This window comes from Sus scrofa, chromosome 6, assembly GCF_054392235.1.
Source record: "Sus scrofa isolate SSC_HxYL_T2T_F1_AM1 chromosome 6, Sscrofa_HxYL_maternal_Yorkshire_Landrace_v2.0, whole genome shotgun sequence".
Classification (NCBI taxonomy): Eukaryota; Metazoa; Chordata; class Mammalia; order Artiodactyla; family Suidae; genus Sus; species Sus scrofa.
This window is the reverse complement of record NC_139388.1, coordinates 76,297,565-76,322,244: the sequence shown is the minus strand read 5'-3', so window position 1 is coordinate 76,322,244 and position 24,680 is coordinate 76,297,565. Positions and strand designations below refer to the sequence as shown.

The 24,680-nt window shown below is 52.4% G+C and overlaps 2 protein-coding genes across 36 annotated transcripts in view; one reads left to right on the top strand and one right to left on the bottom strand.

The window, feature by feature from the left end:
* Positions 1-6,246, top strand: part of MAD2L2 (mitotic arrest deficient 2 like 2) — a 13,431-nt gene extending 7,185 nt beyond the window's left edge. For 3 of the 11 annotated variants that reach the window (XM_084962783.1, XM_084962784.1, XM_084962782.1), the window contains exons 2-9: positions 1,299-1,350; positions 1,448-1,566; positions 2,822-2,893; positions 3,665-3,765; positions 4,588-4,682; positions 5,009-5,082; positions 5,575-5,667; positions 5,901-6,246. In XM_084962783.1, the coding sequence (XP_084818909.1) occupies positions 1,311-1,350; positions 1,448-1,566; positions 2,822-2,893; positions 3,665-3,765; positions 4,588-4,682; positions 5,009-5,082; positions 5,575-5,667; positions 5,901-5,942 (636 nt within the window). In that variant the 5' untranslated portion in view covers positions 1,299-1,310 and the 3' untranslated portion in view covers positions 5,943-6,246. Of the gene's footprint in view, positions 1-762; positions 904-1,298; positions 1,351-1,447; positions 1,567-2,003; positions 2,147-2,821; positions 2,894-3,664; positions 3,766-4,587; positions 4,683-5,008; positions 5,083-5,574; positions 5,668-5,900 lie in introns of those variants that run through there. The other 8 variants (XM_084962789.1, XM_084962787.1, XM_084962788.1 and 5 more) reach the window with 7 other exon arrangements.
* FBXO6 (F-box protein 6) lies at positions 5,662-24,680 on the bottom strand. Of its 25 annotated transcripts, none has more exons than XM_084958322.1 (9): positions 24,594-24,680; positions 22,373-22,514; positions 18,347-18,440; positions 14,054-14,307; positions 11,142-11,436; positions 8,490-8,616; positions 7,922-8,017; positions 6,996-7,131; positions 5,662-6,770 (listed from the first exon to the last, which is right to left on the bottom strand). In XM_084958322.1, exons 5-9 carry the CDS (start codon positions 11,404-11,406, stop codon positions 6,597-6,599), a joined length of 798 nt encoding a protein of 265 aa, XP_084814448.1. In that variant the 5' UTR covers positions 11,407-11,436; positions 14,054-14,307; positions 18,347-18,440; positions 22,373-22,514; positions 24,594-24,680; the 3' UTR covers positions 5,662-6,596.

Here is a 24,680-nt window from a genome sequence, read left to right as displayed (position 1 = left end):
CCCTGCGTACACCCTCCCCCAAAAGCTGGGTAACTCGCGTAGGCTACTTCACCCTTGAACCTCGTTTGGCTCCTCTGTAAAACCGAGACAATCATAGCAACTGTCGCATGGAATTGCTTTGAGGATTTGGTGACTAATGCACAGACACACTTAGCCCAGTCCCCGGCACGTGGCTAGACCTCTATAAATGTTAGCTATTGTTACGCTGCTCTGCTCCGGAGGTTTTATCTTCTTGGGAGGTCAAGATAGGCAGCATTTAGGTTCCGGGTGGGGGTGGGGGTGGGGACGTCCCCGGTGCCAGCCTTCCCAGTCCCCGCCCCGGAGCCGGCGGATTCGCTTTCGGTTGGGCAGCTGAGGTTCCGGGGATGGTGACTCCGGAGCTAGCAGTAGATGTCGCTGTCCATAGTGCCCCGCTGTGCCCTCCACCTGGCTTTCAACAGCAACACCTACCCGCCCACTTCCCGCGCCTCTTAAAGCGAGAGAAATGCCCTGGGGAGGAAAATACGGAGCCATTCGGTGGGGAGACTAAAGTCGTCTTTTTTCGCGCCCACCCAAAACTGAAAGGGAGCGGCGTGGCTCGGTACTCGCTCTCTTGGGTCCTGGGATCACAACCCAGACGGGGCCCCGCCCCTCCAAAGCCCCGCCCCCCGTCGGCCACTCCCTCCCGCACCCTTGGTTGGCTGCGCGGGGGAGTGGGCGTGGCTGGAAGCCGGCGCTAGGACCCACCGGAGCGCCGCGGACGTCACCGAGCGGCGCCCTGGCGGCGGGTTGAGCGGGAGGCGCGAGTGAACCGGTCGGCGGTTACCCTCCCGGGGGCCTGGCCCCGACCCGGGAATCGAGGCCGGAGCCGGTACCAGGAGAGAGAGAGAGAGGCGAGATTCCCTCTGGGGAGGATCCATCCAGGCAGGGGGCGAAGTCTTATTCTAGTCTAGTTTCGCTTTCCGCGAATCCCCGCTTTGCGCTCTCGGCCCTGCGCATCCAGTTGTTCTCTCTGCGGCCGCGGCGGTGCCCTTTATGCAGGCACAGTTCTGGCCTCTTCTTAACCCCCACCCCACGCCACGAGACTGCAGTGCGCGGTGGCCAGTGGACAGAGGCCAGTGATCGAGGCGCAGCTAATGCCTCTGAGTTCTGACGCCAGCTTGGGGGCTCCTTCCCAGCTGCCCTGGTTCTGTGTGAAGGGAGGGGCGTCCCGCCTCGATCCCCTCCGCCCCCAAAGGGGGGGAGGGGTAGTGGGGGCCGGTGGGCCCTGCGGCTGCCTGGGCCTTTGGAACTAGCTTCCACTCCTGCCCCACCCCCAGGTGTCCGGAAGGATGACCACGATCACGAGACAGGACCTCAACTTTGGTCAAGGTAGGGAGGCTGGACTTGCGGACCTGGGGTCGGGGTGCCCAGAGAGGGCCTGGGCTGGCGGGCTTCCCCGAGCGCACCGGGTTCTGCCCCCTCGCAGTGGTGGCCGACGTGCTTTGCGAGTTCCTGGAGGTGGCCGTGCACCTGATCCTCTACGTGCGTGAGGTCTACCCGGTGGGCATCTTCCAGAAACGTAAGAAGTACAACGTGCCCGTCCAGGTGAGCCCCCACAACCAGGCTCGTTGCACCCCAAATCATAGTGTGTAGGGGGGGTTAACGCTCTTCCATCTTCAAGCTTATCCCCCTCCTTCCCCAGCAGCCTGGCCTTGACTTTGACTTCCCCAACAGCCTGGTGGCAGCTTCTGTTAGCCTGACAAGCTCCCACCCCTTCCTCCCATGGCATTTCCTTCCATCCCCACTGAATTGGGACTTCCCTTTGCCAAAAGTTAGGGACCAGGCCCTCCCATTAGAGCACCCCGGTACCCCACTGTCTTTGTACTTTAAAGGTCTCCTGAAGTTGGTGAATGGTTGGTTTGGGGAGGGGATTCCTATAAACCTCAGGCACCTACCTTCTCCTCTCATGTACCCTAATTGTAATGCGTTGTTTTAGGTTAAAAAGCAGACAAAGCAGTAAATATATGCTACTCTATTTCCAGTCTCTAGAAGTGCCTGCCCCTTAGCAGCACTCAGTAAATATTAGGACAAATGACCGAATACTGGAAGGTGGTGGAAGCTTAAAGGATATACAAGGAATAGGAAAAAAAGAATCAGCACTTACTGAGCACCCACTGTGTACTAGGTACTTATCTCACTTAATCCTCACTTTTTCCTGGTTGCCTCCTTAGCGCAGTAGGCAGCACATCAGTCTCATAATCCTCACTTTTTCTCTATGAGCTGTTCCACAGGGGAAGTAACTAAAGCCCAGAAAAGTTAAGCCTGAGGCCATACAGCTCCTAAATTCCAGATTTTTTTTTTTTTTTGCCACTGCGGCATTCAGTGGCTTGATGTGGGGTCTTAGTTCCCAGACCCGGGATCAAAACCGGGGCTGCAGTGGCAAAAATGTAGACTCCTATCCACAAGACCACCAGGGACCTCCCCTAAATTCCAGATTCTTAATGTTTGAAAATTAAGTTTCTGGATCCCTTCTCTGGAAAAATGCCTGTATGCCCAAATGTCACAATGTGGGGACTTCTCAGAATCTGGAGTAGATCAGTGACCCCACACTGGGGACACCTAATGCCATATTAAATGCTGATATTGAGACCGAATTCTTAGGATCTCCTAGCTTCTCTCTCTCTGTGGATTATTGAGTTCTTAGCCCCATGATGGGAAGTCTGTCTCTTGGGTGGGGAGCCCTAGGGAACCGCTGGTCCTCTCTCCAAAAGCAGATAGGGCCTTAGGCTGCTGGAGGGGTTGTCCAGTGGTTTCCCCGTCAGTGCTGTGGCCTCACCAGCCATCATGGGGTTGTGTGCAGATGTCCTGTCACCCGGAGCTGAACCAGTATATCCAGGACACACTGCACTGCGTCAAGCCGCTCCTGGAGAAGGTGAGGGCACCGGGCCCCTTAGCCCACGTCACCCCCAGTGCTGGGAGCGGGTGATGCCGGAACCATGTGGAGGCCCTGTGACTCTTAACACCCAGAAGCCTATTCCCTGCACTCTGGAGACCCCCTGCCCAGGGACAGGCCCTGGGGCATGTGGGCACATTCAGGGCATGCTGGCCTGGAGCCCTGGTTAGTAGAGTTGGCCCTGGAGGGTTTTGGGTTCTTCTCACATGTTCTTTTCTTTTCCTTTTTTTTTTTTTTTTGCTTTTTAGGGCTGCACCTGTGGCATATGGAGGTTCCCAGGCTAGGGGTCGAATCGGAGCTGCAGTTGCTGGTCTATACCATAGCCACAGCAACGTGGGATTCAAGCCGTGTCTGTGACCTGCATCACAGCTCACAGCAATGCAGGATCCTTAACCCACTGAGCAAGGCCAGGGATCAAACCCGAACCCTCATGGATTCTAGTCAGTTCGTTGCCGCTGAGCCACAACAGGAACTCCCTTTCATGGTCTTTTTTGTCTGGTTCTGCTCTCTGAGATGTCCTGGCACCCCCCCCCCCCCCGGGCCCAGGCATCCTCTCCTCCCTGCAGGCCCCACTTGTGTCTGGGGTGCCCACTTCAGCTTCTCATTCCTCCTTCTGGGCTCTGAGGGACTCTGGGCCTGGCAGCTGAACGGGGCTGCGAGTGTGCCTTTCCCATCCTTCCCTGGGCAGGGAGGGGTGCCAGGGGGTGGGGTGGGTGTCCAGTTCTGGAATAGAGGATTCTGTCCTTGCAGAATGATGTGGAGAAAGTGGTGGTGGTGATTTTGGACAAAGAGCACCGCCCAGTGGAGAAATTCGTCTTTGAAATCACCCAGCCTCCGCTGCTGTCCATCAGGTGCGCCGCCTCGCTCGCCCTCCCCTCACCCCTTTAAGGCAGCTCCTGAGCACCTTGCTATAGGTCCCAGAGGAGACGTGGCAAGCGTGCTGACCTAACAAAGCCTCTTGGTGGCTGAGTCACAGGGAGACCCTTCTCATCACACCGGGAAAATCACACCGCTGGAGAACGGCTAGTCCCAGCCTCATTTTATTTTATGTTTTTTTGTGGAAGCTCCCAGGCCAGGGATCAAACCATATGCCACAGCAGTGACAGCATCTGATCCTGAACTCACTAGGCCACCAGGCAACTCCTCTGACCTCATTCTATACGACCTATAGAAACTAAGGTCCAGGGAGATGACCCTGACCTGGTCAGTGGCGGCAGGGCCAGGATGCAGACCCGGTTCCTGACTTCCCGGTCCACAGTCAACTGGAAGTTGACCTTGGGCGGGTGTGTTGGCTGGTCAGCTCTTGGCCTCCTATGGTGAGGTCAGGGCCCTAGACTCTGTCCCCGCTTGCTGTGTGGCCTTGGGCAAGTCCTGTCCCTTCCAGGCTTGGTGTCCTGGTTCTCAGGCTGGGCTGCATGTTACAACAACTTATTGGGGTTCTAAGCCCCCCTGGCCCCTCATTCTGACTTCATTAGTCTGGGATGGGGCTCAGCATTGGTTTTAAACTCCCCTGCTGATTTTAACTGTGTGGAGACAGGTAGCTAGGCCCTCAGAAGTCAACACACTCAGAAGCACTGGGGCTCTGCACCCCCAAGGCAGCTTCCTGGGTTGACTGCCTGCGGATGGGAGGGGGGGCATCCGTGTGAGGGGAGACTCTCTTCTCTCCTCTCCAGCTCCGACTCCCTGCTGTCTCACGTGGAGCAGCTGCTCCGAGCCTTCATCCTGAAGATCAGTGTGTGCGATGCTGTCCTGGACCACAACCCCCCAGGTGTGCTCCCCCCTACCCCCTCTTCCCTGGGCAGTTCCATGGCTACCTGTGTTGGACTCTGGCCCCAGGTTCCCGGTTGGCTGCACTAAGCCACTTCTCTTCCTTCCTGCCTTTTGGAACCCCTCCAAAAGCCCTCCTCCTCCAGGAAGTTCCCCTGATTGACCCCCACCTGGGCTTCAGTCTCCCGCTTGACTGCGTCTTTTCTGAGCACTGGGTTTACACTCTGCTCAACGGGGCTGCCGAGCCAGCTAGGGAGGTGGGAAGAGGCTGTGCCCAGTGGCAGGCATGGGGTGGCCCGGCCTTGACCAAACTCTGGCCTCTTTTAGGCTGTACCTTCACAGTCTTAGTGCACACGAGAGAGGCTGCCACTCGCAACATGGAGAAGATCCAGGTCATCAAGGTGAGATGAGTCTGGTGTGGGACGGGGGGCGGGGAGGCAGCTGGGAGGCTCTGAAAGCCAGAATTCCGAGCGAGCAGGAGTGCGGCCCACGGCAGGACACTCACTGCACTGCTTATGGCAGTGCCTGACATCAGGACGCTCTCACTGTGTGCCAGCTCTGTGGCCACCTGCTTGTCATCGCCCCACCTGAGCACCCAGCCCTAAGAGGGGGGGGAGCCACCAGCTCCGCAGGGGTACCCAGGGAGGAGGGATCCTTGATCTAGTTTCAGAACTGCTGTTTGGGGCTTGTTAAATTGCTTGGGCTCCCAGCCCAGCTTAGGTCTTCAGGCTAATCTCTCCCGTGGAGGAACCTGGGACTCTGCACTGCTGGTGGTTCCCTGGTGATTCTAATGCTCCCTGAAGTCTGAGGACCCCAGCTCTGGAAGCGGGGGAGGTAGCAAAGTGATGGCAGGTCACAGCCAGCCCGTCCCCCTGCTTTGGTCCCCTTCCCAGGACTTCCCCTGGATCCTGGCAGACGAGCAGGATGTCCACATGCACGACCCCCGACTGATACCCCTAAAAACCATGACGTCAGACATCTTAAAGGTGAGATGCTTGGGGCCCGAGTTCGCTTTATTTAGGGTATGCTGAGGCCTGGCCCGAGGGCTTGTGGATCCAGGCTTGGGGGCAGGCCCGTGTAAGGCTCCCAATTCCCTCTTTCCTTAACCCCTGGCTGGGGCCACACAGTCCCACCCTTGGCAGAGACCCCGGGGATTGATTCTCCAATGGAGGTGCCCGGGCCGTCCACCTGACCTTGGTTGTTCGTTCCTGTCCATCAGATGCAGCTGTACGTGGAAGAGCGAGCTCATAAAAGCAGCTGAGGGTGTGCCTGCCCCACCCCCCACCCCGTGGATGCCGCAGCTGTCGGACTTCGGGGGGCCCAGCCTAGGGCAGTGCTGCAGGGCCACCCTGACTCCAAGTGCTCTTATCGCCTCTGTGTGTGGACCACCCCACCCTCCAGGTTGGGGCTGCTCAGGCCTGGCTGCCTGCATGGAGGGACTCTCCGAGGAGGGCAGTGAAGGGGGCTGAGACCTCAGTTTCTCAGCCTTCTGGGACCCGGCTGCCAGTGCTGTCTGTCTCAAATGCTATGCTGTGAGTCGTTTCAATAAAGAGCCCCCAGGCTGAGCCGAGCTGTCACTACCCGGGGTTGAGGGGGGGCTGCTTCTCTGCCAAAGTGCTAAGGACTTTGTGCCCTCACCCCTAGACCCAACCCCAGGCTACTTTTATTGAAAACATTTATTACAACAAGATATCAGAGCTGCGTGACAGTAAGTTCACAGACTGGTGGGTCTGGCCTAGGCTGGGGCCGGGGCAGGGACCTTATTGCCTGCTGCTGGCTCAGCCCTTGCCTGGAGGTGACCCTTGGTGCTCGGCTGGCCTGGACAGAGGACAGATGCATGGCTGACTGTCAGGAGGGCCTCTGGGGAAGGAGTGGGGAAGGGAGGGGGGGTGGCCTCCCTTGGCCCCTGCATGGGCTAAGGCTGTACGACCGAGGGGGCTGGACTCCTGCTCATCCTGTGGCTGACGATGATGCTGCTGTTGGTGACCCGGGGCCCGTACCAGCCTGCCCAGTACTGGGTGTCCTTGCCCCCGTGCTGGAAGAGGATGTGGCGGACACCTGGAGGGTAATCTGAGAAGGTGTGGGAGACCTAGAGGGGGAGGGGACAGGAAGTAACCACCAGGACCAGAAGAGACAGGATGACCACTGCACAGAAGAGGGAAGGGGTGGGGCCAGGTCCTGCAAAGGAGGGCCTCCCGACCAGAGGGCAGGACCTCTGGGCAGAGGACTGGGGGCTGCCCTTTTTCCTGCCTTGAGAGAAGCTGGGGGTGGGGGCAGGAGAGGGGGGGCGAGGGGCCAGCACATGAGGCCTCACCTCTGTCCACCTGGCATCGTTCCACTGAGGGATGGTCACAGGCGGGGGCTCGAAGGAGGCCAGGACGATGTAGTCAGCGGAGGCCAGCTGTACTCGGATGTGGTAGGTGCAGCCACAGTCTGCTCTGGCGGCGAACCTGGGGGAGGACGGGGCTTAGGACCGTGCACCCCAAGACAGCTGGCCCCGGAGGCGGGCGGGCAGCAGGCTGGCAAATTGGAGCCCCAAGTTTCATTTCCCTGCTCTGCCCATGAGGCCCATCTGGCTTCAGCGCTCCCTGTGGCCCGGGGGTAAGCAGTCTATCTGCACTGGGCCTCAGTGACTCCATCAGAGAAAAGGGACAACTGGGGAGTTCCAGTGAAGAATAAGGAGCAAAAGGCTCTCTCTGTGGTCAGTTGGATCTGTCATCTCTATGTCATGCTGGAGATCTGGGGGTGGGGTGGGGTGGGCTGTGTGATGGGGGCTGGCAGCTCTGCACGCCACTCAAACCCTAACCTTCCACCCTCAGAGTGGTGGCCTTGGGCCTGGCTGGAACCGGGGTCCTGCTTCTCCCTGGGCTAAGCTAGAGCCTTGCAAAGCTCTGGGCACAGAGTAGGAGCCTGAGATAGAGCCTGGGCTGAACAGTGAAAAGGGGCGGGGGAGGCAGAAGAGCCTGGGAGGCATGTGCGTGTCTGCGAGGTGCAGGGCGGCATTTGTGACAGCGCATCTGGGAGCCTCAGTTCCGCCCCCAGTAAAGCAGGGTGAACCTCTGCGGACGCAGGGTGGTGGGGGACCCTGGGTGTTGGAGGGATAAGTGCTGGGTCTGTCGGGGGCTGGGGGAGGGGAACAGCCTCAGCCCCAGGACACTGCGGGGCACTGCCTACGGGGTTCTCAGGAGGAGCAGAGGGAGGGAGACGGAGGGTGGGACTTGGGCCGTGGGCCCCGCTCACCAGTCCTTGACCACGATGTCTGGCCGGAACTTGTCCAGCAGTTCTTCCCAGTAGCCCTCAGCTTTAAGGTCTATCAGCTGGGACTTGAGGCACATGCTGGGGGCGGAAGGAAAAGCGTGTGTTCCTGGGCACAGCCCAGACCCGGGGAGGGGATTCTGGGGGTCCAGCAGCACACGGGGCCCACTGCAGGACAACCACTGGCGCTGCTGACTCTGTCCCCCGCCTCTCTACAGGCCCGTGGGGACCATGCAGGTGGCCGGCCCACCTGGGCCTGGGTGGCCTCTGATCCCAGTCCCTCGGCCCAGTCTCCCTCCTGGGGTCCCAAGGAGGGGGCCTTGGGGAACTCCCTGTACCACCCCAACTTACCCTCACCCCCCGGCGGGGCTCCTCAAATTGCCCTCCACCCCCTGGCGCCTTAATCCAGCCACTGAGGCGACTCCCACTCCAGGAAGCAGTAGACGCTGAGCTGGTTTTGGAAGCCCCCTCCCTCCAGCTTCACAGCCAGGCCCTGACTTAGGCCTGGACCCCCACGCCCCTCCACGCAGCTCCTGGGTTCCATTTTTCTTACCCGTAAGATGTGACAAAGTACTTCTTGACTTTGGAGTCGGGAAAATCTGTGCCGTGGGCTCCAGGAAGGCTCTCTACCTTCCAGTGGTTCCCCCCATTGGAGTCAATTTTCCAGGACGTCATATCATCTGAGAAGAGCAGAAGCCCAGGTGACATTCCGTGTGAATGTCCAGTCTGGTCCCTGGTGGGAGGGGGTGAGGCTCGGACAGCAAGGTGTGTGCCCCATGGTGCCCCAGGAGCCGTGCTATAATGCTCCCCTCCGCCCCCACATGCCCACTAGTGTCCCCAGTCAGCTCTGATCCGGGACCCTCTCTCTCCTCTTTTGTCCCTGACCAGCTCAACGCCTCACGCAAAGCTGGGGAAGAAAAGAAAGAAGAAAAAGGAGTTCCCATCGTGGGTCAGTGGTTAATGACCCAACTAGCATCCATGAGGCTGCAGGTTCGATCCCTGGCCTCGGTCAGTGGGTTAAGGAACTGGCGTTGCTGTGAGCTGTGGTGTAGGTTGCAGATGCGGCTCGGATCCCGTGTTGCTGTGGCTGGGGTGTAGGCCGGCGGCTACAGCTCCAATTAGACCTCTAGGCTGGGAACCTCCGTATGCTGTGAGTTTGGCCCTAAAAAGACAAAAGACAAGAAAAAAAAAGAAAAAGTGTGCTTGGAAATTCTGAACCAAACTTTTCTTGCTTCCCTGTTACCGAGGGGCTCTGGGAAAAATTCCAGTTCACAAACCCTTATGCTTGAAGGGTCAGTGGAGGTAATTCTGTTCTTCATGGCTAATGTGAGTTCATCCCAACTCAGACCACTTGCTAGATGAGTGACATCCCCCCTGATGTCAGCGTCCAGGGGGTTAACTGCACAAGTGAGAGCTGAGGGGTTTGCTGGTGGGGCGTGGGAACCTACTGTGCCCCCTGGACCCCCTACACCCATGGAGGAGGAATGACTTGGAAGCCAGACATCCCGTGGGTTGGTGGCATGTAGTCCATATTCGTGGCAGGATCCCTCCCAGGTTGGCCTGGCAGGTTTGGAGGGCTGGGCTGTCCTCATCTCCCCCTTCAGACTGAGCTGAGAACCTCAGGAAACAACAGTGCTTCTCCACCCAGGCTTTCCAGAACAATCACCAGGGGCACCTCTCCAAATTAGTCCCTTGCTCCATCTCCTAGGAGCCCACATCCATTCCCCAGGTGTCCTGGAGGCCCCCACTGGAGAACCAGAGGAGTAAGTCAGAAGCCCGAGAGCTGGGCTAGTGCCCAGTGCAGGCCCAGGGGGAGAGCTGAGCAAGGCTGGGGGTTGGCTCTGCATGGCTGTGTGAACTGAGCTAGCGGCCCAGGCTGGCTGGGCAGCTTCTAAGCAGAATTTGGGGGAGGTGAGGAGCCTGAGGGTCTGGGCTACTGTCTACAGGGCCTCTTAAAGGAGCCTGAGGGCCTTCAACAGTACGGACCAGACCAGACCCCAGACACTAGGCAGTTCTAGATCTTTGGGCAGGACGCTTATCTTGGGGACCTCACACTCCCCATTATAAAACAGAGCCAGCCTTCCTTATTTGGGGATGCTCTTGAGGATAAAAAGAGAAAACAGATGTGAAAGGGATTCTAAGTGTGCAAACTATGCCTCTTTATTTTCCTTTTCTTTTTAAGGCCCCACCTGTGATACATGGAAACTCTCTGGCTAGGGGGTGAATTGGAGCCGCAGCTGCCGGCCTACGCTACAGCCATAGCAATGCCAGATTCTTAACCCACTGAGCAAGGCCAGGGATCAAACCTACATCCTCATGGATCCTAGTTGGGTTCTTAACCTGCTGAGCCACAATGGGAACTCCCAAACTATGCCTCTTAACCTAGCCATACCCCAACGAGAAGCATGATATATGATAAACAAATGAAATAAAAGCCCTGGCGAATATGAGAACGTAAGCAAAAATAGGCGCCTCAAACCATGTGCCTGTAGTTCTTCACTTTCTTCTGTATCATGGGGTAACAGGATGACAGTGACATTTGTAAAGATCTCAGACTAGTGTCTGGCACAGAGGAAGCCCACCCTCAGCGTCCGTCAGCGGCATGAACTGAACCACGGGGAAGGGGGTCTACGCTGTGTTCATTCATCCAACAAACGTATCTGAGCACCTGCTATGAGGACACGGGGTGCAGAGGGGCAAGACCCATCAGGCCCCAAGAACTTGAAATTTGTGGCAGACATTGAGAACTATGTCTAGATACTCATGTTGCAAAAGAAGAAAGGGTGGGGGAAAAACTGTAATTGTAATGTATACATGTAAGGATAACCTGACCCCCTTGCTGTACAGTGGGAAAAAAAAAAAAAAAAAAGAAATTGAAAATCCTTTAAAATGAAAAAAAAAAAAAAAGAAGTAAAAAAAAAAATTTGTGGCAGAGATTAAAAAAAAAAACACAAAAAACAAGAAAAGACATTCAGTAATGACAGGTTATGGCCAGTGCTGTGAAGGAAGTGGGGTGATGTGACAGAGTGGGGGAGCACTGTGTGCAGATGGGAGATCAGGACACATCTCTGAACTGAGATCCGAAGAACAAGGAGAGGGACCAAGGGAGCGTGATTGGTGTTAGGGGTTGAGAGAACATTCTGGGTAGCATGGGAACAGCAAGTGCAAAGGCCCTGAGGTTAAGGAAAGGGAGGTGCCAGCCCACCTTCAGCACACGGGTTGCGCAGGAGGTTCCTGCGGAGGCTGCACAGAAAGTAGAAGACCTTCCAGTCGGCCACGGGCTGGTCCCAGTCCTCAGCGACGAAGCCCTCACATAGGCATTTGCGCTTCCAGAGGGTCACGAGGTCAATGAGGTCACGCCAGAGGCTGCAGACGGGGCGGCAGTTCAGCAGCAGCTGGCGGGCGGGCAGGTGCGTGAACACCTCCAGCAGGATGCTCTCGGGCAGCTGGTTGATGCTGACCAGGGCCATGGCTGTGCAGGGCAGGGGGCACACACAAGCCTGTAGGGAGCAACAGTGGTCATGAGCCCTGACAAAGAGGTGGACTCTTCAGATCCCCAGGGACCTGGGACAGGGAACATTTGAGCCCCCTTCCGGTACACAGTAGACCCTCAAAATACAGATCGGTCACATGTTATGCACATTTGAAAGAGTGCAATAACAACATGTATAAGGTCTTTAGGGACTAATTTTTTAAGAGGTCCCAGCCCCCCATTAAAAATTAATTGCTGGAGTTCCCGTCATGGCACAGGAGAGACAAATCCAACTAGGAACCATGAGGTGGCGGGTTCAATCCCTGGCCTCGCTCAGTGGGTTAAGTATCCTGCGTTGCTGTGAGCTGTGGTGTAGGTCGAAGATGTGGCTCAGATCTCGCATTGCTGTGGCTGTGGTGTAGGCTGACGGCAACAGCTCTGATTCAACCCCTAGCCTGGGAACCTCCATATGCTGCGGGTGTGGCCCTAAAAAAGACAAAAGACAAAAAGAAAAAAAAATTAATTGCTTAACTTGGAGTTCACATCATGGCTCAGTGGTTAACGAATGCAACTAGGATCCATGAAGACACAGGTTTGATCCCTGGCCTTGCTCAGTGGGTTAAGGATCCAGCATTGCCTTGAGCTGTGGTGTAGGTTGCAGACTCAGCTCAGATCCCTCATTGTTGTGGCTGTGATGTAGGCCAGCAGCTGTAGCTCCAATTCAGCCCCTAGCCTAGGAACCTCCACATGCCACCGGTGTGGCCTTAAAGACAAACAACAATAATAATAATAATAATAGTAAAAAAAATTAATTGCTTAACTTTAAGTTGGTGGGCCTGGTGAACTGTGATTTTGCCAAGGCCATGCTGTTGTCTGGAAGCTCTGCAAAAGCTTTTGGTGATGTTATTTTAATGGTGTGAATTCACCGTTAGAAAACAAAACCTTTATTATATCCACAGACCAGTTTACAACTAAAGTGATGGGCTAGTGCTGAGAAACAAACTTGCCCTCCCCAAACTGCTCACTTTAGCCTAGAAACAGGATGTGATAATACATCTTGATGAGAAGCTCCCTGCAACAGTTCTGGGTTGGGCCTCAGGCCACTCTGAAAGGCCCAGAAATCAAAAAGCAGATGGAGGGTGAAGAAGCAAGATTGCTTGAGTTTGAATCCGCTGCACTCCTCCCGCAAAGGAGTTGGCAGCTGTCCCGACCTGAGAAGGGTTAGGATGGCTGCGTTAGTCCAAGTAGAGCACTTAGCACAGGGCTGGCTAGGAAGTGTTCCATGACACCAGCACCCAGATTTCCAGCCTTAGAATAAAACCACTCTTCAGTAGTTGTAGAGTTACCTGCCTACAAGAACACCTTCCTCTCTCTACATCTGAACTGCACAGGGTTTGGGGGAAATTACAGAGCTACCACCTTGGCCCAAATCTTGCCTAGGGGGATTCTGGTTATCCAGTTCTCCAAGGGGATTTCTTCAGGTGGTTGGGATGGGCCTGTAGCCACTGTCACTCAAGATGAAGATGGGCTTTCTTTCTCTCTCTTTTCCTTTCTTTCTTTCTTTCTTTCTTTCTTTCTTTCTTTCTTTCTTTCTTTCTTTCTTTCTTTCTTTCTCTCTCTTTCTTTCTTTTTTTTTTCTTTTTTTCTTTTTTTTTAGCAGATGGTCTTGTCTGCTTATTGGTGGGAAAGGGAATATTCTCCTCCCACGTGTAGGGACACTGGAGAGACTTCTCATTTTCTATTGAGACGTGGCCACAAAAGCAGCTGTTAACCTAAGGCAATAAAACAGCCAGATTTTTTACCAGCAAAACACATTTATTTGGGAGCAGCAAAGAATTGCAATTTGGGACATGCAACTGGTGAACCACTTGTAAGTCACATTAAACAAAGAGAGGGAACTCTTTTATAGAAGAGAAGGGCAGAGGGGCTGTTAGAAGAAAATCTTTCTTCCTCTTGTTGGCAGTAGTAGTGTTACTTCTTGCCAGAGATCTGTATTGATTCTTCTTGTTGGGAATCTATATTGACAGTACTCCCCCTTCTGGCTTCCTGACTCCATTTTAGTGAGGTTTTCCTTTATTCATTTTCACATTTCCCCCTTTTAATCAAGATCTTTCTCCAAAAGCACTGCTGATTAAGAGTCAGATTTTTTTGTTTCATTTTGTTTTGTTTTGTTTGTTTCAACCAGCATTCAGTGGCCTTTTGTCCCTTGATGCCAGGAAGGACCTTTCCTGGGTGTACACAGGTTTTCAATCACATATGAGTAACAAGGAGGGGTAGGAGGGAGAGTTCTCAGGAATTTCCCATCTAAAGTCTGTATCTTAGAATAGTGAATACAGCAAAGGCATACTCAAAACTGAAGGAATTAAACAAGAATGTTGAAATGACAGTGCAGGAATAAACATGAAGTAATTAAACAGTATTGTTATCTCAAAAGGAATTGTTTGGTATCAGATGTTTTATCAATAATACAGACCGTAGGTTGCAAAATCTGAGACTGAATTTGGATAAGAATCTAGAGTCAGTTTTATAGTCTAGATGAAAGAGAGACACTTCTGTGAATTCTAAACCTTCTAACAGGCCTTGTCTAGACACCCTGGGAAAGTGCTCATCAGATGTCATCTGCTTCAATTCTAGGAAATCTTTACCTTCAGGTCACCAGATGGTATGCAGGTCAAGTCAGGGTCTGGAGCTTTTTCTACATATGTCCCATGAATCCAGGAGTCTGTTCTCTGGAGTTTAGTGGCACAAGAGTAGGTTAGCAATACTTGATGGAGCCTTTCCAGGGAGGCTGAAGAGAATCCTTCTGGAGGTTCCTTTTCTAATAGATGAAATCTCCAGGTTGAAAGCCGTGATGCTTAAGGTCTTTGTATCCCAAGAGCACACTGTGAAAAAGATTGCTCTACCAGAGCATTGTTATATTTAATGGATGCAATTAAGTCTTTATAATATTGAAATATATCTCTTTTATCAGCTGTGGATCAAAAGAGGATGAGGCCAAGAACATTGGGTAGCCTGTGACTGTCTCAAAGGGTGAGAGTTTGAGTTCTAAAAGGGGTAGACGGTGTGGATATGAGATTTAGAAGGACCAATGGCAATGCTTTTTTTGTTTTTTGGGGGGGAGGATCTTTACGAACTTTACTCAATGAGGTGTTTTTTTTTTTTTTTTCTCCTTTTAGGGCCACACCTGCGGCATATGGAAGTCCCCAGGCTAGGGGTCAAATCGGAGTGGCAGCTGCCAGCCTATGCCACAGCCACAGCCATGCCAGATCCAAGCCAAGTCTGCGACCTACACTATAGCTTATGGCAATGCCGGATCCTTAACCCACTGAGCAGAGCCAGGGATTGAACCTGTGTCCCCATGGATACTAGCTGGGTTTGTTACCACTGAGCCACAATGAGAACTCCTGCCCACTGAGGCTTAATAGTGCCATCAGTATGTTCAACTAATTCTGAGGATGAGGATGATAGGCACAGTGAAAATACTGTAAAACTGACTAAAGAACACAAACTTATTCAAGCATCTGACCAGTAAAATGGGTTCCTTGGTCACTGTGAAGGTTCAAAGGGGGTTCCCCAGGTAGGGGTGATAATCTTTTCTAACAAAATTGTAGCCACAGAAGCAGCAGCAGCCTGTCTGCCAGGGGAAGGCTTCATTCAGTCCAGTGAGAAACATACAGACCATGTATAAAAGATATGTATATTCATGAGATGGGGGCAGCTATAGGAACTCCATCTACCAAACTGAAAGGCCCATTAGGTTATTCAAAATGTCTGGAACAGTGCAAACAGGTTTCTTTGGATTGTATTTTGGACAGGTGGGACAAGAAGGCGCGTACTCTTTGCGGCTTTATTACTATCTCCCCATCAACACCGATTCGTGAATGCTATCGTTTTGTCAGTGAACCAAGACTTCAATGCATGCACAGTCGTAAGCAGTGGGAATCAGAATTTCTAGTGGAAGCAGTTTGTTATTTGGTTCAAACAAGAATTCTTTCTATAGAGCCAACAATTACTCGATCTCCAACATTGTTTTTCCTTTCTGGGGGCACTGGGCATTTATAGTCAACTTTTTTAGATTGTTATATTAGGGAGTATCCTTTTTTTTTTTTTAGGGCTGCACTAGTGGCATGTGCAGATTCCCAGGCTAGGGGTCCAATTGGAGCTATAACTGCTTGGCCTACACCAGAGCCACAGCAATGCCAGATCCTTACCCCATGAGTGAGGCCAGGGATTGGACCCACAACCTCAAGGCTCCTAGTTGGATCCGTTTCTGCTGCGCCATGACAGGAACTCTTTTTTTTTTTTTTTTTTTTGGAGTATCCCTTTGGATCATGACAGAGGTTTGGCTGTTGGTTCCTCTGAGAACGGTGTTTCTGGTGGACATGTGAGTGAGGTGGTTTCCTTTAGCCTATAGGGACTCAAGCTTGGAATGGCCAGGATCCCTTTTTTTTTTTTTTTTTTTTGGCCATACCTGTAGCATATGGAAATTCCTGGGCCAGGGACTGAATCCAAGCCACAGCCACAACCTACACCACAGCTGCAGCAATGCTGGAACTTCAACCCACTGCACTGGGCTGGCGATCAAACCTGCACCTCAGCAGTGACCCGAGCCACTACAGAGACAACACCAGATCCTTAACCCATGTCACCACAGTGGGAACTCCACCCAGAATCTTTTTTTTTTTTTTTTTTTGGCTTTTGTCTTTTTGTCTTTTGTTGTTGTTGTTGTTGTTGCTATTTCTTGGGCTGCTCCCGCGGCATATGGAGGTTCCCAGGCTAGGGGTTGAATCGGAGCTGTAGCCACCGGCCTACGCCAGAGCCACAGCAACGCAGGATCCGAGCCGCGTCTGCAACCTACACCACAGCTCACGGCAACGCCGGATCGTTAAGGGCAGGGACCGAACCTGCAACCTCATGGTTCCTAGTCGGATTCGTTAACCACTGCGCCACGACGGGAACTCCCACCCAGAATCTTAATAATAGTCAAGGTGGCTGGCAAGAGTGTAGCATCTAATAGAATTTCGGATATAAGAGCCATTTTTTTTTCTTTTTGCCATTTCTTGGGCCGCTCCTGCGGCATATGGAGGTTCCCAGGCTAGGGGTCTAATCGGAGCTGTAGCTGCCAGCCTAACACCACAGCCACAGAAATGTGGGATCTGAGCCGCGTCTTCGATTTACACCACAGCTCACGGCAACGGCGGATCCTTAAGCCACTGAGAAAGGCCAGGGATCAAACCCGCAACCTCATGGTTCCTAGTCGGATTCGTTAACCACTGCGCCACGACGGGAACTCCTAAGATCCATTTTTAATCTCCTCATTAGTGGTAAGGAAATCTTATTGTTTCCATGTTATCCCAAAGTCATGGGCTGTTCCAAAGGCATACTGACTCCCAGGAGCTGTGGCATAGGTCTCAGACACAGTTCGGATCCTGCAATGCTGTGGCATAGGCTGGCAGCTGCAGCTCCAATTCGACTCCTAGTACAAATATTCGTGCTTTTGCCTTTGGCTAAAGTACAAGCCCCAGTGAAAGCGTATAACTCAGCCTGTTGGGTGATTCAGCCATAGGCAAAGGTGTTGCTTCAATGATATCAAAAGGAATTACAGTAGCATACCCAGCACAAAATAAACCACTTTCTCCCTTTAAATAAGAACCATCAGTAAACCATGAAAAAATCTACATTGGTTAGAGGGATCTTCTGCAAATTTTGACATGGAGTCAAAAGGTGACCTGTCAGTGTCAGGCAGCCGCGAGGGCTTTGGTGAGTGAAGCGGGGGAAGAGTGGCGGGGCTGAGCTTAGCACACGGGAAAGGGTTATGCGAGGAGCGCTTAGCCAAAGGATTCCATAAGGGGTGAGGTGACACAGTGTGGAGTGGATGAGAATTTAGGGGGGCGCTTCCACCGCATGGGGTACAAAGATGGTGAAAGGGGATCCCATGGTTACCTCTTTGGAGGTTTTAACCAGAAGGGCAGTGGCAGGAATGGCTCTGAGGCAAAGGGACTATCCCTGTGCCACAGGGTCCAGCTTGTGGCTGCAGTACCTCTGGGCCAGTGGTGTCCCCATGTTTTGGGGTGAGTCCTCCAAGGGCATTCCCTTCCTTCTCACATACAAAGAGGGGATAGGAAAGCTGGTTATTGGGATGTCCAAGAGGGGGGAGTCTCATTAAGCTTTTCTTTAAGTCTTCAAAAACTGTATCATCTTGAGCTCCCCAATTAACAGGGTCAGTTTTGTTGGTTTTTATTTTATTTTATTTTAATTTTATTATTTTATTTTACTTTTTGTCTTTTTTTTAGAGCTGCACCCATGGCATATGGAAGATCCCAGGCTAGGGACTGAATCGGAGCTGCTGGCCTATGCCACAGCCATAGCAGTGCCAGATGTGAGCTGCATCTGTGACCTATACCGCAGCTTGCAGCAAGGCCAGATCCTTAACCCACTGAGTGGGGCCAGGGATCGAACCCATGTCCTTGTGGATACTAGTCAGGTGTGTTACTGCTGTGCCACAATGGGAATTCCGGTTTGCTGGTTTTTAATAAAGCATGTAAGGATTGAGAGAAATTTGGAATCCAGTTTCAACAGGAGCCAGACAGTCTGAGAAAAACCTCGTACCTGGAGCTTAGTTTTAGGTTTGGGGCAGTTCAGGATATCATGAAGCTGATCTGGATCCAGATGTAGCCCCTGCTCTGAGGTCAGGTGCTCTCTAAATGTCAACCTGGAGTTCCCATTGCAGCGCGGGCGGAAACGAATCTGACTAGGAACCGTGAGGTTGCGGGTTCCATCCCTGACCTCGATCAGTGGGTTAAGGATCCAGTGTTGCTGTGTAGGTGTAGGCCGGCAGCTACAGCTCCGATTCGACCCCTAGCATGGGAACCTCCATATGTCACAGGTGCAGCCCTAAAAAGATAAAAAGACAAAAAAAAAAAAAAAAAAAGTCGAACCCGTGTTTGAGCAAACTGCAATTTTTCTTTGAGGACTTGTATCCCTTTAAGGCCAAAAATTTCAGCAGGTGGATGCTGTCTTCCTGTGAGGAGGCTTGAGAAGGAGAGCATAGAAGCAAGTCATCTGTATCTTGTCATCAAGTAGAATCTGTAGAAATCTTTACATCCTCCAAACCAGCTTTCAAGATGCGTGAAAAGCAGGAACTTCCTGTGGGACCCTAGGGCCCTGCTGTGCAGGTATATTATTATCCATCGCAGGTGAAGCAAGATGTTGGCCAGCTTGTCAACTGGGATACTGAAGACTACAAGCTGCGCATTAGTCACAGTGAACAATCTGCCTCCAGTGGGACGAGGCGGCAGTCACGCGTGGGGTGTCCAGGGATAACAGTGAGGTTTATTCCTTGGAGGTCCTGGACAAACCTCTATCCTCAGCCCTTGGGTTTTCTCATGGGTAAAACTGGGTATTACCAGGACTCGTGCAAGGGATGATGAGGCTCTAAGCCTTGAAAACTTCTATTAAGGGCTTGATACCTTGAGGGGCTTCTTTCCTTAGAAGGTACTGATTCATTCTCAAGAGAGTCTGGAGTGATCAATTTTTTTTCTTTTTGTCTTTTTGTTTTTTTAGGGCCCCACCCACGGCATATGGAAGTTTCCAGGCTAAGGGTCTAATCGGAGCTGTTGCTGCCAGCCTATGCCACAGCCACAGCCACGCCAGATCCTTAACCCGCTGAGCAAGGCCAGGGATCGAACCCGCAAGCTCGTGGTTCCTAGTCGGATTCGTTTCTGCGCCACAACGGGAACTCCTGGAGTGATCTATTTGAATCTTGGTGGGAAGTGCCCCATGGATTTTGCCAGTATCAACCGGAGATTTGGGTCCTAAAGAGAATGGTAGGGATTTCCTGCCGTGGTGCAGCGGGTTAAGAATCTGACTACAGGAGTTCCCATCATGGTGCAGCGGAAACAAATCCGACTTGGAATCATGAGGTTGTGGGTTCGATCCCTGGCCTCGCTCAGCAGGTCAAGGATCTGGTGTTGCCGTGAGCTGTGGTGTAGGTCCTAGACGTGGCTTGGATGTGGCGTTGCTGTGGCTGTGGTGTAGGCTGGCGGCTCTGATTCAACCCCTAGCCTGGGAGCCTCCATGTGCTGCAGGTGTGGCCCTAAAAAGACAAAACAAAAACGAAAATAAAAACAAAAGAATCTGACTACAGTATCTCTCAAAGGGCCTAAACAAAAGGGAAGAGTTTTAGAGAAGGAACTTGCCGAGGTTTGCGGAGAGCCCCACTATCTGAGCTGTGTTCGTTCTCTGAGGCTGGGGCCACCTTCCATCGGCGCCGCCGAGCCTGGAGCGCGGAGGGCGCAGCTCTGCTGTCAATCAGGACAGAGAGAGACTCCTTCCCAATTTGGAGAGGAGTTTCTTTGAGCTGATTACCTTGGAGGATTGGGAAGAGCCCCTGTAGTTCCTTGGAAGCTCTGCACTGGGAATTAAGAGGACACTGTTAAGGCAGAAAAAGTCCTCAAATGCTCGCAATGATTGGCTACAATCCTTTTTCCCATCGCCCCCCCTCTTTGCAATAGCAGAGACTAGAAGGTTTTTGGTTGTATTTAGGGACCTTCACTTGCTGGAGTTGAAGATTAAGAATTTTAGCGGCTGGAGTTCCTGTTATGGCACAGTGGAAATGAATCTGACTAGCATCTATGAGGACATAGGTTCGATCCCTGGCCTCGCTCAATAGGTTAAGGATCTCGTGTTGCTGTGAGCTGTGGTGTAGGTCGCACATACAGCTCGGATCCTGCATTGCTGTGGCTGTGGTGTAGGCCAGCAGCTACAGCTCCTATTGGACCCCTAGCCTGGGTACCTCCATATGCCACGGGAGCGGCTAAAGAAAAGGTAAAAAGACAAAAAAAAAAAAAAAAAAAAAAAAGAAAAAAAGTAGTGGTCTCTCTTTGGCGGCTCCTCTAGGGAGCAAGTGAGCTGATTTGCCAAATGAATCCAGAGTGGACATAGTTTCCCATCCCATGCTAGTTCTTTTAACTAAAAGAAAAAGATCTCCATTCAGCCCATTAAAAACGAGGAGGTAACAGCTACCCAGGGTGGACTCATCACCTGAAGAAAGAGTAGTTTTCTTTAAAAATTGACCTGAGGTTGATAAGCCATGAAGAGGTTCACCAGATTTTTGTGGGCAAGGCTGAATTTTGCTCCAGTCAACAGACTTAGCAAAGGCTACTGTAATTGCTTGGTGGAAGTTTCCAGAGAGCATTCTAGCCTCCTGCCAAGAGTTAGGGTTTGCTCCTCTAAAGCTCCTCCAGAATGTTGCCATCGGGCTAGTTTCATTCAGTGTTTGCCTGACCCTCACCAGCAAGCAGTGGATGAACTGGTAGAAACCTGAGAAACCAGACGGGGAGGTTTGAACCACTACATTCAAGTCTTCAGCAAACCTATGCGGGCCTCCGGCACCTTACGGAAGGCTTTTGCTATGGCTCGCAATTTGGCCTTAGTTCAGGGAACATAAGGAATTTGGGGGTTATTTCAATCCTCAGAAGATTTAACTGATTTCTTTTTGTCTTTTGACTTTTTTTAAGGTCATGCCCGAGGCACATGGAGGTTCCCAGGCTAGATGTCGAATCGGAGCTGTTGTTCCCGGCCTGCGCCAGAGCCACAGCCATGCCAGATCCGAGGCTTGTCTGCAACCTACACCACAGCTCATGGCAACGCCGGATCCTTAGCCCACTGAGCGAGGCCAGGGATCGAACCTGCAACCTCATCGTTCCTAGTGGGATTTGTTAACCACTGCGCCACGACAGGAACTCCGGGAAGACTGAATTTTAAGGAGGCAGATTCTGAAAGATTCAGAGGAGGGAGCAGGAAGAGTCAGTGGAGCTTTAGGAGAAAAGGAAAGTTCCCGGAAAGAATCAGAATGGGGAGGTGCAGAGGGAAAGGAAGGTGGCCCTTGGGATGGGCTTCAGCATCCAGGGACAGAAGAGGGCGTGGGCAAAATGACCTCTCGGAAGCCATTGCGTCTTTCTTGAATATTATGTCTGCCTCAGTAAATTTAAAAGTTGTATTTTGCAAAGAGGCAATTTTAGACTCCTTATAAGTTTTTTTTTTTTTTGTCTTTTGTCTTTTGTCCTTTTTTTAGGGCCACATCTGGGGCATATGGAGGTTCCCAGGCTAGGGGTCTAATTGGAGCCGTAGCTGCCAGCCTACACCACAGCTCACAGCAATGCTGGATTCTTAACCCACTGAGCGAGGCCTGGGATTGAACCTGAAACCTCATGGTTCCTAGTCAGATTTGTTTCCACTGCGCCACGAAGGGAATGCCTCCTTATAAGTTTTGGAAGCCTTAAAATAGCAATCAAATAGATGTCTGGTTCAGATTTGATAACTTCGGATCTATGGGTATCTAACACACTTTTCAAAAGGTAAGTTTGAGGAGTTGAAAAGCTCCCCATATTGCCACTGAGGTTCTAAAATACTTTTGTTTCAGTTGGTCCATTTAGTTAGAAATGCATGCGAGGAGAGATTTCAGTTTTTACACAAAAAATTGCCCAGAGTCCCTGACGAGAGGGGGGCTCCTCAAAACATTTAGACAACTGGGATCCCACCTTTCAGGGGTTTCTCCCTAGAGGGAAAGAATAATAATAACTATGTTTTGGCCATGCCTGTGGCATGTGGAAGTTCCCAGGCTAAGGATTGAACCCATGCCACTGCAGTGACAACACCAGATCCTTAACCCACTAGACCACCAGGGAACTCCGAAAAGAATAATTTTTATGCAGCCAGCAGGCCAAATACCAAAACAGCTCCAGTAGGAACAGCCTGATCCCAAAGGAGTCAAGCCAAAGGCTGAACAGCACAGTTCCAGAAGTAACAGCCTGATTTCAAGAGTGTGGCTAAAGGGCCAAATACTCACTGACAAAACAAGGCTTTAACAAAAAAGGATGAAGTCTTTAAATACATTCCAAATAAAACCTGGAGAGCTTCAAAACGCAAAGAGAGCGGAGCTCAGATCCAGGAGAAAAACTTACCCTCAAACTCCAAAGTTGGCAAGAAAGCAATGAGTGAGCTCCGGGCTTTCTCTGTAGGTACCAGCACCTGTTTGCTCACCAGCCTTGGAGTTGTTGGGGAGTCTTCTCTGGATCCAGGTTGAAACCTTCGTGTAATGCTAGCCTAAAACAATAAAACAGCCAGTTATTTTACTAGCAAAACAGGTTTATTTGGGAACAGCAAAGAATTGTAATGCAGGATATGCAACTATGGCGAACCACTTACAAGTCCTGTTACGGAGAGGGAACTCTTTTATAGAGAAGTGCAAGATGGGGAGGCCATTATAAACAGAAAGTCGGAGTTCCTGTCATGGCACAGCAGAAACAAACCCTAGAAACCATGAGGTTGCAGGTTTGATCCCTGGCTTTGCTCAATGGGTTAACGATCTGGCTTTGCCGTGAGCTGTGGTGTAGGTCGCAGATGTGGCTTGGACCTGGTGTGGCTGTGGCTGTGGTGTAGGCCGGCAGCTGTAGCTCTGATCGGACCCCTAGACTGGGAACCTCCATATGCTGTGGGTGGGGCCCTAAAAAGACCAAAAAAAAAAAAAAAAAAAGTCCATTGGAAGACATAGGGATTTGGAAGTATAGTGGCTTTTCATTGGCTGAGCTGTTGCCAGGGAAGGAGAAAGTCTTTTTTTACCTTCCTGCTGGCAGTAGTAGTGTCACTTCCTGCCAGAGAAGCCAAGAAGGTCTCTTGCTACAGAGATTGTATTGACTGTTAAGTGCTCCTCTGTCTTGCTTCTTTGCCTCTATTTTAGTAAAGTTTCCCTTGATTAATTTTACACACAGTTCTCAAAGCTTTCATCCTATAAAAAATGAGGGTGAGCACACACTCTGGCCTAGGAAGGAGCATTTTACCAGAGAAAAAAAATAAACAGATAAATGAGGTACTTGTATCTTGTGCAAAATTCTATGATGGAAAAATACTCCATGTGGCCAGGTCTTCTCATTTTCTGGGAAGAATTGTAAACATTTTTAAATAACATAAAATCATTTTTTCCCTTTTCTTTCTTTCTTTTCTTCTTCTTCTTCTTTTTTTTTTTTTTTTTTTTTTTTTTTTGCTCAACCTACAGCATGCTGAAGTTCCTGAGCCAGGATGAACCCCCACCACAGCAATGACCCCGAGCCATAGCAGGATGCTTAACCCACTGAGCCAGAAGGCAACTCTGAAATTTTTAAATGTTGATAACTTCTAAACGCCCTGTCTAGGCCAAATAAAAGTCCCTGGGCTCCAAGTAAGAGGTGTCTTAGGTACAAAAGCTCCTCCCTCTGTTGTTCAAAGTCCGGTCTTTGCTCTGGTCGCATGTTATCACCCAACCCCATCCTCTAAGCCTGACTGCAGAGGGGTGTTCCGGGGGCGGGGGGTGGGGGGTGAAGGCCATCCTGGGCACTCTGGGCTGGAAACGTCCACAAGAGCCCCAAGAAACCACCACGCCCCGACTGGGCTTCTCACGTGCCACGCCCGGAGCCCTGTCTTCTCCTTGCCACCAGAGACCGTCCCAACAACCCCTTAAGGCACTCTTAGTAAGACCAATTCCGAAAGCGGAAGCTGAGGCTTGGGAAAGTTAGGCCTGGGTCCCAGGCCTAGCGTGACGGTGCCCAGAATTCCCAGACGGCCCCCCGGCCGAGGCGCTGCTCGCGAGGTGAGGCCGGCGTGGCCGCGGATGCCTAGGATGCTCCGGGCCCCGCGGCACGGGGGACTCCGCCAGCGGTGACCAGAGCCCGGCGATCGGCCCCGCCCCGCCCAGGGTCCCGCCCGGAAGCGGCCCTCCACGGCCTCCCCCCACCCTCCAGCCCCCACCCCGCCGGCTGCCGGCGTCCCGGGCCGCCCGGGACAGCGTCCGCGGGCTCGGTTAAGGTCCCGGCGACGCCTAGCGCCAGATACCCACACCCCCGCCCGCCGGCCTGGCGCCCCCTTAGCGATCCCCCCGTGGGGCGGAGACCTGGGCGCGGGGCGGGGCGCTCGACGGGACCTGAGCTCGGGGTCGGCCTGGACCTGCGACCTCGGCGACGCCGGCCACTCTCGCCCCGCCCCGCCCCGCGCCTGCGTCACGCGCCGCGCTCGGGCCACCTCCCGCGGTGTCCCGGCCGGCGGCTCCCACGGCCTCGCCGGGTCCCACGCCAAGACCCTTTCCCCCGCCGTGAGCGGAAGGGTCTGGGGTCCCCCGGAACGTGCCGGGCCCGCGCTACGGCAACTCCCGACCTTGTCGCCTGAACGTCAGCCTTTCCTTCCCGGCGGTGGGCGGCTCAGCGGCGGGGACCCATCTCCTCTCGGCTTCCTCCTCCCTCT